The sequence below is a fragment of the Neoarius graeffei genome, chromosome 7, assembly GCF_027579695.1.
Source record: "Neoarius graeffei isolate fNeoGra1 chromosome 7, fNeoGra1.pri, whole genome shotgun sequence".
NCBI lineage: Eukaryota > Metazoa > Chordata > Actinopteri > Siluriformes > Ariidae > Neoarius > Neoarius graeffei.
This window is the reverse complement of record NC_083575.1, coordinates 4,832,271-4,847,284: the sequence shown is the minus strand read 5'-3', so window position 1 is coordinate 4,847,284 and position 15,014 is coordinate 4,832,271. Positions and strand designations below refer to the sequence as shown.

Genomic DNA, 15,014 nt, shown 5'->3' with positions numbered 1-15,014 from the left:
CAGCACCGGACCAGACACGATCTGGATTGAATACGTGGACCCTGGCGGATTCCCGTTTCCCGGCGTTTCCAGGCGTTTTAATGTAAACGGACAGTGCATCCGCGAAGAAAACGAGACAGATACGGTCTAATGTAAACTTGGACTAACTCCACGTGTGTGTGTGCGTGTGTGTGTGTGTGAGAGAGAGGCCTGTGGCCTACAACAAAAGAATTAGCTCTGATTGCTAATTCACTAGCTTATACATTCCTAAATCCACTGAAATCTTGATGAGGTCAAAATATGTGTAAGAATGAAATTAAGAGTGTTAGGAAGGAATAGAAGAAGCATGCAAAACCTATCTATTAAACACAGCTGAGAGATCAAAACAAAATAGAACAATCGTCAATTCAACACCCTAAGTGTTTACAGTGTACACAATTAAACCGTTCCTGAGTTTAAATTCACACTGCTTCATAAAACTAATTCCTAAGACTAGTCTTTTTGCTCAAAATGCTAATCTTACTTCAGTATCTTGCCTCTACGCAAGATTATGAGATGTTCCGAGACTTTTGGACTTTCACAGTTGTGGAGGCCTCCGTGAAGCGCAGAGAATTTCTTGGTCTGACGCGTGGTCGTTCGTGATGAAAAGAAGTCTCTGATCAAACAATGTGCACAGCGCTTTGTTAGAAGGAAGCCGGTCGCTTCTAACTTTTAATTAAACTGCTTGGGCGGAAGTCTTGTAAAGTTACTATAATAGACAAACAAAAACCAGTTGTAACTCAACCGAGAGATAGAGATAGCACGATTTAAGTAGTTCTACTGTGGCCAAGGGTAAACAAAAACCGTGCTGAATCGTTTTTCTCGGGAGAAAAGACGTCTGTATCTTGGATGCTCTGGTGAGCGGCCTCTTTATCTCTGTAGAACGCGCCGCTTGCGACGGGATTCACAGCACCAAAGAGACCGAGTTGGAAGTTTCCAGGTTACTTATGGCTTCCTGGAGGATGTGACGTAGGTGATCCTGCCCAGCCGTGACGCAGGTCAATGCGGAAGCTGGCCAATGGGACCTGTAGTTTCTTAAAGGGACTGTGTTGTAGTTCTTAGACGGACTGTGTTACCTACAACCGTTTGGAAGAGGACCGTGAATCAGATCATGCCGATGGGGAAAGCGGTGCGAGCTGATGATGGCTTCTCAAAGAAGTCATGTGACACTGTCACTGGTGACGCTGTCAAGATTTTCTGGTGCTTTTTGTGTCTCAGACCTCACAATCTGTCGGGACTCGGGTGAGGAGCGTTTCCATGCCAGCGACCCAGCGGTGAACTGAAGGAGTCTCGCGGCTCATTAAAGCTCCTGCTGAGGGATTTTCAGCTCGAGCATCAACAACGCGAGCAGTCGGAGAACCGAGACAGTTCTAGAGGACAGGATGGTCGGGTTCACTGATGGAACGGTGTAATCCTGATATTGTCATATCATGATACACTACTTCTCTCTGATATCACAGTATCTTTCTTTCATAATAACTCCTTTTATTATTTATTCTTCTTTATTACTGTTTAGTGCAGACAGAACTCAATTTTGGAAAAATTTTCCAAATATAATGATGCATGTCTTGAGAAATGGAGTTGAAGTATCGTGATGTATCGTTATATCGCATATCGCTCTCCCTTAATGTCAATGGCAGGTTTATAATTTTAATTCCCTTTTTTTTGGGTAAAAAAAAAAGGTCACGACGTTTTATAATTCCCAATTCTTGATATCATGCGTGTATCTGTACTGTAAAAGTATCTTTAAATAAAGTGAAATTATTTTTTCGCCATATTGGAACCTCCTTTTGGGTTTTATTTATCTCCTCTCATCTCATTATTTGTAGCCACTTTATCCTGTTCTACAGGGTCGCAGGCAAGCTGGAGCCTATTCCAGCTGACTACGGGTGAAAGGCGGGGTACACCCTGGACAAGTCGCCAGCTCATCACAGGGCTGACACATAGACACAGACAACCATTCACACTCACATTCACACCTACGGTCAATTTAGAGTCACCAGTTAACCTAACCTGCATGTCTTTGGACTGTGGGGGAAACCGGAGCACCCGGAGGAAACCCACGCGGACACGGGGAGAACACGCAAACTCCGCGCAGAAAGGCCCTCGCCGGCCACGGGGCTCGAACCCAGACCTTCTTGCTGTGAGGCGACAGCGCTAACCACTACACCACCGTGCCGCCCGGTTTTATTTATTTATTTTTTTAAATTTATTTATTTCATTATAAAAATAAAGCTTTAAATATAAAAATACACGACACTGTTATACTTGTCCTGCAGGGCGCTTTGTAGGTGTATAATTCTCAGCTGCCTTCCATCTGAGGATGTGTGCACAAAGTATTGGTACCCGTGACACAGTCCATCAATGGGGGAAAAGAAAAACATCAGTTTAAAACAAACAAATAAATGCATATGATGGGAACAGTTTTTTTTTTTTTTTAATTCCCGTCTTTCTCCAGCCCAGGGATTGTGAATTTGTTGGCTGTCTCTGGATTTCTGTTATTTCTGGAGCACTGCTGCTCGCTATGTCGACATCATCATCATCATCCTGAAACCCGCCCTCGGTGTATTTTACAGTTCCCTGATTAAGAACAGAACAAAATGTCGTATTGTGATTGTGTAACCTTTGTGTTAGAGTGGTGTTGCTGCTGTGGTGTTGGATGGAGATTCTGGGCTTTCGAGTTCCTCTCTCGCTCCAGGTTTCCCCACTCCCTCCTCCTTCGCTCTGCCTATTTCTGCCCGTAATCGTTCCAGCTGCTATTTTTAAGCGTGGAATCTGGTGTAAAGTGTTGTGTTTGGGTCGTGCCTTTTATAGCCGTGGTGCAGCGGTGGGTTTCTGCTCCTTTTCCATTCACAGCTGATTACATTCTGTTTCAGTTGAATAAATGTATATTAAGTAACATGGGGATAAGGGGGTTGCGATACAGCAAAAATATCAAATCACGGTACCTTCAGATTAGGGCTGTGCGATATATCGAATATACTCGATATATCGCTGAAAATTCTGTGTGCGATACATAAAATTATTATATCATAACTATCGAGTATTTTATGGTCATCTTCTGACTTGCGTTTGTTTAAAACCTTTCCTGGTGGTTTTCTCCCTGTCCCTCAGGCAGTAACGTGAGAGGCTGCCTAAGGGTAAAGAAAACAATAACGTCACGCACTCGCCAACCAATCCCGGGCGACATCTCGGTGCTGAAAGGAACTTCCGGGAAGATTTTCGGCGGTTTACAGCGCTGACTCAGTTCATGCAATCGCTGGTGTTGCATAGGCTACCGTGTAAGTTCTGTCAATTTCAGCGACAAATTAAAAATGGAAGCGGACGAATTGGTTCCTAAAAGAACTAGTAAGGGGTCAGTCATCTGGCATTTTTTTGGATATCGCGAGGAGGACGTGGAACAGCAAATGCCAGTTTGTAAAGTGTGCAAAAAACCTGTCATCACGAAAGGCAGCAGCACTACAAATATGTTCCATCACCTGAAACTCACCCGGTACAGTATGAAGAGTCTCTTAAACTCCGAACTACTTGCCCATGAGCTAAACAAATGACCCTAGCGGCCTCGTTCTCCAAAGCCCCCCATATGAGAAAACGAGTCAGAGATGGAGAGCTATAACGGATGCAATCACTAACGTCATTGCCGAAGACATGATCCCAGTTAGTATAGTGGAAAAACCAGGCTTCCAAAAGTTACTAAACACACTCGATCCCAAATATGAGTTGCCTGGTCGCAGACACTTTACAGAGAAGGCGATACCGGAATTCTACACATCTGAGAGGCAGAGCCAGAAAACATTCAGTTCAAAAGTGTGCAAAGAGAAAAATGATGTTTTGCAGATCTCTCTCAATCTCTCTCTATTGTGAATGTTCCAGTGGTTCTCAGTAGTCAGGTTAATAGCTTGGAGATCTATTTTTTTTTTAAATAATTTAATGAAAGAGCACTTTTCTTATTTAGGCTAAATGTCTGTCTCAGTGTCGAGCTTGCACTTTATTGATCTGAGCTCTGAGCAGCTCTGTATTGTATTGCCCCTTTGTTGTAATTTTCAAGATTGTTTTTGCAGTTTGTGCCACATCTTTGTTGAATAAAAATAGTCTTATTTCAATTCAATTGTGATTAATCACTAACAAAAATTTAAAATGTGTTGTTGAAAACCACGTGTAAAGTTAACCAAGAATGTTATTTAATCTGCAGGGATTGTAGTGAAAACAGTAAAGAGTAAAAGTTAGATTTCATGGGGTCCTTTAGAGGAGATTTAAATATATCGAGATGTATATCGTGAAATGGAGAAAATGTATCGGGATATTCATTTTTTCCCATATCGCACAGCCCTACTTCAGATCAATTTGAGACTTGGGAATTCTTTAATAAAGACTTCTTTGTTGCTGAAGAAATTTTGCTTTGCTGAACACACGCCTTTATCATCAGTTTAACATTTCCACCTGGACACCATGGGGATAAAATATCAATATCATAATAAATTATGTCACACTCTCCTGAGATATCATGCGTATCGAGATTCCTTTATAATCTGATGAACTGACTAGATGCAGCTGATGTGATGTCAAAATGATTTGCCGTCCTTTTCAGTGTTAAATTAAACTTTTATTCGTGTGTGTGTTTGAAATGCTTTCAAGTGTCATCATGATATGATTGTGTCATCACCCACCGTTACCCACAGCGCCGTTCGACTGCCTGCTGATTGTTTTGTGGTGGGATTTAGCCCTCTCTGCTTTCACCTGTCCGTGTGTACCCTGTGCTCAAACAGATCGGCGTCGCGCTCGTCATCTCGTGCACCGTTAACGAGCTGAGCCAAGTCTCTGCTGTCGGATATCTCACCACGTTAAAAGGTCAAGTCGGTGTTCTGATATGAAAATTTTATATCGGCTACACACACACTGTGGGAGGCTAATATATATGAGCCTGATTTTGTGTGTGTGTGAGGGAAGCCGGTTAAATTCTTTTAAACACTCATAAGGATGACGACATGAACTCAGGTCTGTTGTGGTTTACATACCAGACGATATCGCCATGAAAACGCTTACCAAGGAAAACAGTCCAACACACACACCCACGAACGCACCCGCGTATATATTCTCTGTCTCTCTCTGTTACATTGATAACTGTCCTAATTTCACTTTTCGAACCCGCCATCCTAATACTGCATGTTTAACAGACTATTTATGCCATCCAGAAAAAAAACACACACACAGGAAATAACACATTCCGCTTGAGACTCCAGAGAGTGTCATCGAGTTCTATGCTTCCACCATGTCCTGTTTTGCTGTCTTTTAGCGAGTGTGTGATTTTTACACACACACACACACACACACACACACCAGGGCTTTACATTAACTTTTTTGCTCACCGGCCACTGTGGCTAGTGTTTTTCCCGAGTCACTAGCCTTTTCACTAGCCACAATTTTGTTGCCAGAAAATCGCAGTTTTTTTCTTCACCATGATGCATTAAAGTTCGGAAGATCTAGATTTAATTATGAATGGCAGCTCTACAGTAGCACTCAAGTATTCAGTGCTGTTAAGGTAGCTCCCTATAGAGATCTTGCAGTCACATGACCGGAAAGTACACAGCCGCCATATTGTCGGTAAAAAACACCGCTGAATACTGCTGCACTCGTGTACAAAATGGATCAATTTCAACCGACGGACTATACGGCTCATTTTTCTAATGAACAGATAACTAGATTATGTCTAAAATAAACGACCTACAGTACAGATTAGTGACCCTTACGGCTTACCGGACGTAGTTTTCACGACCGTGTCAGTGGATATGGAACTGCCAGAGGTGGAATACCCAGACGTGTATAATTACTTCATTAACTTTCCCTCGCTGTTCAGTGGTGAAGCACTGCGTGCTTATAAATCTCTGCACAGTTATCTTTACAGAAATTCAGGATTTGTCAGCCGCCCTCAGATGTGGCATCTTGTAAACAAGAAAATAACAATCCTCATTGGACGGGTAAGTCACTTAAGTATTACTAGTACTGATACTAGATATATCAGTAGTGTCTAGTATAGCACTGACCAGCCGATTATAGAATAGAATAAGGTAATTCCAGCTGTAATTCCAAATTGTCCGTCTTGTTTACCATGGATCTGGCGTTGGAGAGGTAGAGGCTTGGCAGTGGAGATTTGAGTGGCTGTTTTCTGAGCTTAGTCAACAGGCCGGCTCTGCCTGCAGCCTCGCTTTTGCTTCCTCTCCCGACGCTGCCTCCTTCGCCTGCCAGACCCGATAACAATCCACGGAGACCCCGCTGGTCTCGCTATCTCGTCCGGAATGTTGTGCCTGTGATGGAAATCGCTACAAACTGTCATTTTCTGCTGGAAACCAATGTCCAGTAAGTCCATACGGTTGTAGTGGATATTGAAGTCCGGTACAGACGAACAACACGCAAAAATACACACAAAAAACATAAAAAACGTGCACAGGTAGGGAGAGCTTGTAGCCGCAGCCGTTGTAGTAGAATTGTATATAGTAGGGTTTTCCAGAAGAAAAGGTAGAAGCAGAAGTAGAAGGCAGAAATGTGGCGTTTGACCGACAAGATGGCGTCTGTTACAATCTGGATAGGCTGTGACGTCACATGCAAGATCTCTATATGAAAACATGCAACCAATTCAGACAAAAATATAAACGGAGTATTCTGTTTATTGAACTCAAATTCAAGCCCCTTACAATATGAAATATCGTATAATATGAAAAATAACATTCAGTACAACTGAACTGATTCTAATATTAAAAGTCCAATTCAAAACATTTATCATTGAAAAACATTTGATGTTTTGATATGCAACTATTATGTGTATTATTATATATATTCTGTATTATCTATTAGTGTGTGTGTGTGTGTGTGTGTGTGTGTGAGTGAACATGTGTAGAGAGAGACATTAAATGTCCTCATTACGTTCATCATCAGATGAGTCTGAATGGTCCATGAAAAATGGTCTTCGTGACCTGAGGCTTCCAGCAGGCCATAAGTTGATAGCTGGGGCGGATCAACTTCTTTCCAATCGCGTGAACGTTTCTAACCAGCAGCTCCATCCTCTCCAGCTCAGCCGACTTCATCACAGCCAGGGACTTGAAAGCAATGCTGTCCTGTAGTGAACCAGCCGTCTTCGCCAGTTTTGATGTTATAGTACCGATTGTGTGCATTTGACTTTTCGTTGTCCTTTATAGTTTCGAGTTTAAAATTACTGGTGCCGGTCTTTGCCAGACTTTCTACAGTCTTCGCAGTACAGGGTATTTTCAGTTTTGCTATGAACTAGTCAATCTCACCCGAACTTCCGTTTGTCATTGAACTGTCTTATCTTCCTATTAGCGTCTTGTTCATCTCCATGGCCGTAGCCAGCTCTGAGGCCCCCGTGGTCCGGACCTCGGTCATTTTTAAGAGCTGAAAATACATTTGTACGCCAAATATTCAACTGGATAAAAAATAAAGAACATTAAAACGTCTCTGTAAAAAATGCATTGTTAATGATGTTAAACGCTGATTCTGTCTTCTGTGTCTGTTTTGTGCACGCGGCTCTGAGACCAAGAACACAAAAAACGAATGAGCGCACAACTCGGGGGAGTAACGCAGTGCAGGAGACACGGGGTTTCCATGGTAACGATCAGCGCACTTTCATCAAGCTGTTAAATTTACATTCTTGGAGCAGCGCAGTTGTAGCCTGCCTTGCTTGTGATTTTTAAGAATAAAATTCGATAAGCCAAAGCAATAGAGTGGAAAGTTTCAACTTGTGTTTGCCTTGGATAACTTTGCCTAAAACGGTGGTGTATACTGACTTTTTTTTTTTTCCCAGAATGTTTTGTGTGTTGGTGTAACGGATGCCAGATTGTTAATGTATCTCAGTTCCATAGGCTACATGGTTAGGGTATCTTTTGTCCTCATTGCTTGGGCCAGATCAAACCATTAAACAAGCTTCAATTATTCTTACTCTTGCCACATACATGATTTTTTTTTTTTCAAAACTGATGATATTCAGTTCAAACACCATTAAAAGTAATTTCAGGAATAGATCTCTTGTGTGATGTGTAATTCACCCTCTCATTTAAATATGGCGAACATTTTTTGGCGCATGCTTTGCGTATCACGGACCTCGGTGATTTTAAAATGCTGCTCCGGCCCTGATCATCTCTGCCCCTTTTTTCCTGAGCAGCAGGGTTTGAAACTCCAGCTATGTGCCGCCACATAGTGCGCTTGTCAGTCGTCAGCAACTTTGTTGCTTCGTTCATTAACCGCAGGTTACCGCATCACTGATTTTATCTGAGAAGTTAAAGTACGTTCTCAACAATTCTAACATGTTGTGTCAGAATGTTTATGCAGGGGCTCATGGGAGTTGTAGGCGCGTAATATTACATTGCAATGCGTTTATTATATCAGATGCCTTCAGGGAAAACCACAATTAAAATGTATTGTCATACCACAGAATAAACCACCCGCCAAAGTGGATAGTGGGACTAAAGTCATTACCCGCCAAAGCCCAATTTTACCCACATTTGGCGGATGGGCGGGTGCTAATGTAAAGCCCTGACACACACACACACACACACACACACACACACACACACACACACACAGTTTGTCTTGATCTTCCATTGACTTAATTAATTAATTAATTAATTAATTAATTAATTAATTAATTAATTCTCCACTTTATCTCACCCTAACCTCAATAACCAAAATGAAATCTTTTGGCTCTTTCAGTTTTTCTTGTGGGGAACACACACACACACACACACACACACACACACACACACACACCTGATGTTTCATGTTCAGTGAAAGATGCTGAATATTCAGGAGTTACTGATCCAATCCTGAAAGCAGGAGGAAACTGGACCTGACTTCACATCAGCACTTTTGCAGAAATGACGTGATCATTCGGTTTAAACATAAATGAAGATAAACACACTTTTTTTTTCTCTCTTTTCTTCATCTCTTTCAGGACGCCATGAACGCCATGGTTTTAGATCTCAACTTTCCCGCCTTACGCAAGAACAAGAACATTGAGACCTTCTTGAACAGATGTGAGTATTGATATGAGCAGTGAGGTTGAGCAACATCTGGTCATGGTCACTGTGTTTTACACACACGCACCTAAATAAGGGTGACTTTCAGGAATCGGCTGTACGGTGTGTCGAAACACAAAGTAGCAAGCGAACTTTCATTTCTCGAAATTATGTTTATGATGTTTTGTTTTAGTGTCTATTTTTTCTGCTGCCCACAGGCTGTGGAATCGATAAATAAAAAATAGAATTTTTATGAAATTTTTAAATAAATATGAAGATTAAAAAAAAAAATGGGACCGAATCCAGAAGGGTTTTTTGGCAACGATGCTGATAATGATGATAATGATGAAAAAGATCCGTGGTTTCCAAGAACTGATATTTTCACCCGACATCCAGCCCTGGGGGGGGAAGACAAACACGTTCATTCAAATAGATATGTATTAAAATATCATGAATAGCGCAAATATAGTCAAGCATCTAAATGTACATTTAAAAAAAGAAACACTTTGAACCCAATATGACAGAATTACTTGAATTAGGCCTCGAGATATAAAATATCTAACTGTTTCTCGATGAATAGTTCGGTACATAAACCTTTATTTCAGTGTTTTCATGACATCGCTAACTCAATTAGGGGGAAAATAATAATAATAATCCATCTCCATCACTTGAATATAAAATACATGCAGTGTTAATATCACGATGGAATACTTTAGAATACTTTATTCGTTTATGAATATAGGAACGGAACAAAAAAATTTCAGTTCAAACTAAAAACCACTATTTGTACATATTTTGTCATGAATTGATGTGTACGACTGAAACAGACTCTTTTCTGTTCAAGTCACTGAACGCCTTCATCTCTGCTTGGGTCAGCTGATTGTTGTGAATGCGTCCTGTTCCATGAAAAGTGGGGGTGCAGTGTGCCCTCTAGTGGGCAAACTCTGCAAAGACCAACAGTCATAACATGGTTAAAGGATCCGTCGAACATCCGTTTCTTTTTTGTCGTTTAAACACCAAGACTGATTTATCGACGCGTCACTCATCTTTATAGTAATTTTACAGAAATAAAATCTGCTATTGACTTATTGTAAGCTTTTGAATGAGGTTGATGATAACGTTTTTCTTTTCTTTTCTTCCCGATTTATTATATTAAAATGTCAGAAAATTCTCCTGCAGAGGTCGCGTTTTTGTGCATAAAGATTAAGCTTCTTCACAGCGAAAATGCTGAACGACTGCAGCCGTCACCGCACACCGAGACGGAGGAATCTCTGTCGTCGCCGTTTTATTTTGCTCCAGATAAAGCAGGCTGGCTGTCGGCCGTAATCTTTGAGACGTCGGTGAGGTTTTGAATACGTCATGATCTCAAAATAACGAAACATAAAAATGAAGGAAGCGCTTTTAAATGTCGTCGAAAAAGCCACACAGACGTCCATCTGTGTCTCAGTTCGGTTTTGATAAATTCTCCATCCGTCCTGCATCCCACTTTCCCCCGTTGCCATGGCGACTGTACTGTTATGTAGCGCAGTGGCAGAATGACTCAACACTCCGACAGTGAATCAGCCGGGAGTTTGTTTCTTTATTTATTTATCTATTAAAATAATTATTTATTTAGTGCTGAAGCATGTGGAGTCTCTTGTGCTCGTGTTAGTTCAGTTTTTAGACAAATCACAATAATTGTGTCGTTTGTAACATTTGTTCATTGGAAGTGTAATAAATTAATGACTTAATAATTCTTAAATAACAAACCCACGAATAACCCTCAGTATTCGAGTGGTTAAATTTACAAGAACACTGTTGCTAGGCAACTGGCAACCATGGAAATAGAAAGGGTGAGGGTTGGGATGGGGTTAAGGAGAACACTCTAACCCACGGCGTGTTTGTTCTAATGGAGGCTCGGTTTAGCTAGCCAGCGCCTAACTAGCATGTTTTATGCCCTCAATCCAGACAGTAAAATCTCACTGAGAGTCACAACATCAAGCTTTACCGTAGATGGGTTGGAAAAATACAAAGAAAAGACGCAGTGAAACTGAACTAACTACAATTCGCATTAACTGCTAGTGTGTGTGTGTGTGTGTGTGTGTGTAGATGAGGCAGTAATGGGTGATATCAGAGATCTGCAGATGAAGCCGGAGGATTTCGACAAGGTGAAGGTGATCGGCAGGGGCGCGTTCGGAGAAGTGCAGTTGGTGAGATCACAGAAACACTTCTTCAGATCGTTTTTACTCCGCTTATTTCCTCAAACTTTCAAGTCGTTCCTTTGAAGCCGTTTTACACTTTTGATAAATATTTTTTTTGAGCTTCCATCTTTTCAGGAGCATTAATGTAAGGGCCAAAGTGTAAAAAATTGTTGCATTAGTTTTAGAAAATGGGTGGAGCTAAATTAAAAAAAAAAATTTCTTGGTATTCGATGTGATGAGTGTTCTTTCATCATGAGTAAACAAGCCAGTTAGATTCTAGTATGCAAATGAATTCTGTGTGCAAGACGAGGGGCGAGGCCTTCAGCATATTTTAATTTGCATATTGGAGCCTGTTTGGCTTTAAATATACACTACCATTCAAAAGTTTGGGGTCACCCAGACAATTTTGTGTTTTCCATGAAAAGTCACACTTTTATTTCCCACCATAAGTTGTAAAATGAATAGAAAATATAGTCGAGACATTTTTCTGGCCATTTTGAGCATTTAATCGACCCCACAAATGTGATGCTCCAGAAACTCAATCTGCTCAAAGGAAGGTCAGTTTTATAGCTTCTCTAAAGAGCTCAACTGTTTTCAGCTGTGCTAACATGATTGTACAAGGGTTTTCTAATCATCCATTAGCCTTCTGAGGCAATGAGCAAACACATTGTACCATTAGAACACTGGAGTGAGAGTTGCTGGAAATGGGCCTCTATACACCTATGGAGATATTGCACCAAAAACCAGACATTTGCAGCTAGAATAGTCATTTACCACATTAGCAATGTATAGAGTGGATTTCTGATTAGTTTAAAGTGATCTGCATTGAAAAGAACAGAGCTTTTCTTTCAAAAATAAGGACATTTCAAAGTGACCCCAAACTTTTGAACGGTAGTGTAATAAGACGTGTGACAAGTAGTCAGTCAGGTACCAGTAGGCAAGATTGGTTTATTGGGGGAGGGGTTAATTTGCATATGTAGATTCTGGGTTTATTGATTGTGTTTAGGTGCTTCTGTACCTTTCTTAATAATGTTACTTTCTCAGTTCCACAAAAAGTGTGTGTGTGCATGCAGGTGAGACACAAGGCATCTCAGAAGGTTTACGCCTTGAAGCTGTTGAGTAAATTTGAGATGATCAAGCGCTCAGACTCAGCGTTTTTCTGGGAGGAGAGAGACATCATGGCATTCGCACACAGCCCCTGGGTCGTACAGGTCAGACACACACACACACGCACGCGCGCGCATGTACGCTGAGCTGTGCACTTGTATGGAAAGCACAAGATGCACACCCGCACTCTACTAATGAACTTCCTCCCTCTCTCTTTCTGTCTCTCTCCAGCTGTGCTGTGCGTTTCAGGACGACAGGTTCCTCTACATGGTGATGGAGTACATGCCGGGCGGAGACCTGGTAAACCTCACCAGTACGTATGACGTTCCTGAGAAGTGGGCCAAGTTCTACACGGCGGAGGTCGTCATGGCTCTGGACGCCATCCACTCCATGGGTTTCATCCACCGAGACGTGAAGCCCGACAACATGCTGCTGGACCAAAATGGCCACCTTAAACTCGCCGACTTCGGCACCTGCATGAAGATGGACTCGGTAAGGGGCTGTGTTCCAAATCGGTCTGAGGGTTATACGGGCCTCGGTGATGCACGTTCCCGCTGGTGTCACTGCACAGTAATGACTATTATAATGATCAAGTCATTATAATATAAAATCGTAACCTTGACGAATCATGTTCAGTCTAACGTCGCTGCACAGGTGCTGTGTACCAAATCAGAAAATGTTTTTGAAGGGAAGAAGTCTTGAAACGAGTGGTTCTGGTTCTGGCTGATACTGTGGGGAGTTCTCTTAAAGATCACCTCAAACTTGCTGATTAGCCCTCGCGCCAAGATTCGGGACAAGGCCTACTTCTGCTGCTGTGGAACACACACAGGGGCTGTGTTCCAAATTGTAATTATGTTTAGCACTCTAGGAAAGGAACAAAGCTTGTTCCTTGGGCATCATCTTGTCGTCGCTGACTTTGGCATGAAGATTCACTTGGCTAAGAGGACGTCTGGAACAGACACGTTTCCCCGATATCGAGGGATCCGTTATATTCGGGTGATTTAAATCTGACCAAGGGCTGTGTTTCCAATTCCTGAGAGGTTTGTCGTCAACGTTAAGGTTTTTAAATTGTTTTGACTTGAGGCTGTGTTTTATTTAAATGTTGTCTGGGCTGCATTTTTATTGAAAATCATTTGGGCCGATTATGTTTTAAACTTCACCTGCGCCGTGTTTTATTTAACCCTCGCGTTTCATTTGTGCTTTGTCTCGTCCACGCTGTACTTGCGAATGGGTCAGATGGAGGGTGAAAGGTCAGGGAGTTTACGTCACCTCTGAGTGACCTGGTTGCAGTGTGCATTGTCGGGTTTTGTCTTGTTTTTTTTCCTGTCTGCTTTCGCCACCTAGTGCACAGACACAGAATTACAGCCAGCAAGAAACTCGCTGCGGCTCTGAGACGAGTGATAAATTATTATTATTTTTACTGAATTCCAGCATGATGGAGTTGACATCACAGAAGCACAAGTTACCCAAAATGCACTGCAATTGGATGCAATTTCCTTTTAAAACAATAATATTTGACTTTCAGATTCTTTGAGCTGGACGTAACTTTATTACTTTCTCTTGTTAGCGAGTTGGCGCACGAGTGTGGCTCTGTACACTGTTCACGTGGTTTGAACTGCTACATTTCAGAAAATTTTCCTAAAAGTTTTCCAGCATTTTGAATAAAGTGCTTAAAAAGCTGCTGACACAATTCTACTCTGCCATCATTCAGTCTGTTCTTTGCTCTTCCATCACTGTTTGGTTTGGATCGATCACCAAACAGGAGAAGAACAGACTGCAACGGACAATAAGGACTGCAGAGAAAATTATTGGTGTCCACCTGCCCTCCATCCAAGACCTATACTTGTCCAGAGTCAGGAAATGGGCAGGTAACATCTCTGCGGACCCATCACACCCTGGTCACAATCTGTTTAATCTTCTCCCTTCAGGGAGGCGATATAGATCACTGTATGCAAAAACAATCAGACACAAGAATAGTTTTTTCCCTCAGGCTGTCTCTGTGATGAACAGCTAAAATCCACATTCATACTGTATATCAGTAATATCACTTGCAATATATCTGCACATTCATACTGTCATTCTGTACACACTGTATACTTTATAGTTATCTATTTCATACTTGACTTACTTGGATTACTTTGCACTATGCACCCATTGCACCATTTTTTGTTTGTTTGTTTGTTTGTTTGTTTGTTTGTTTTGTGTCTACGCTTTTTATCTGTTTTGTACTATGAGAGCTAAGTGAAACCGGAGTCAAATTCCTCATGTGTGCCCACATACCTGGCAATAAAAGTGATTCTGATTCTGATCTTGCTTTTTCGGGTGGCACGGTGGTGTAGTGGTTAGCACGGTTGCCTCACAGCAAGAAGGTTCCGGGTTCAAACCCAGCGGCCGGCGAAGGCCTTTCTGTGTGGAGTTTGCATGTTCTCCCCGTGTCTGCGTGGGTTTCCTCCACAGTCCAAAGACATGCAGTTAGGTTAACGTGGGGCGGCCTTGGGCTGAAGTGCCCTTGAGCGAGGTACCGAACCCTTGACTGCTCCCCGGGCGCTCTGGTGTGGCTGCCCAGAGCAGTGGCTCTGGGTGTGTGTGTGTGTGTGTGCGTGTTCACTGCTTCAGATGGGTTAAATGCAGAGGATGAATTTCACTGTGCTTGAAGTGTGCATGTGACAAAGGTTTCTTCTTTTTC

General features: G+C 42.0%; 1 protein-coding gene across 4 annotated transcripts in view; it reads left to right on the top strand.

Moving 5' to 3' along the window:
- rock2a (rho-associated, coiled-coil containing protein kinase 2a) overlaps nt 1-15,014 on the top strand; it is an 82,960-nt gene that overhangs the window by 38,377 nt on the left and 29,569 nt on the right. For all 4 annotated transcript variants that reach the window (XM_060925184.1, XM_060925185.1, XM_060925183.1 and 1 more), the window contains exons 2-5: nt 8,978-9,059; nt 11,130-11,230; nt 12,295-12,432; nt 12,560-12,820. In XM_060925184.1, coding sequence (XP_060781167.1) covers nt 8,978-9,059; nt 11,130-11,230; nt 12,295-12,432; nt 12,560-12,820 — 582 coding nt within the window. The remainder of the gene's footprint in view (nt 1-8,977; nt 9,060-11,129; nt 11,231-12,294; nt 12,433-12,559; nt 12,821-15,014) is intronic.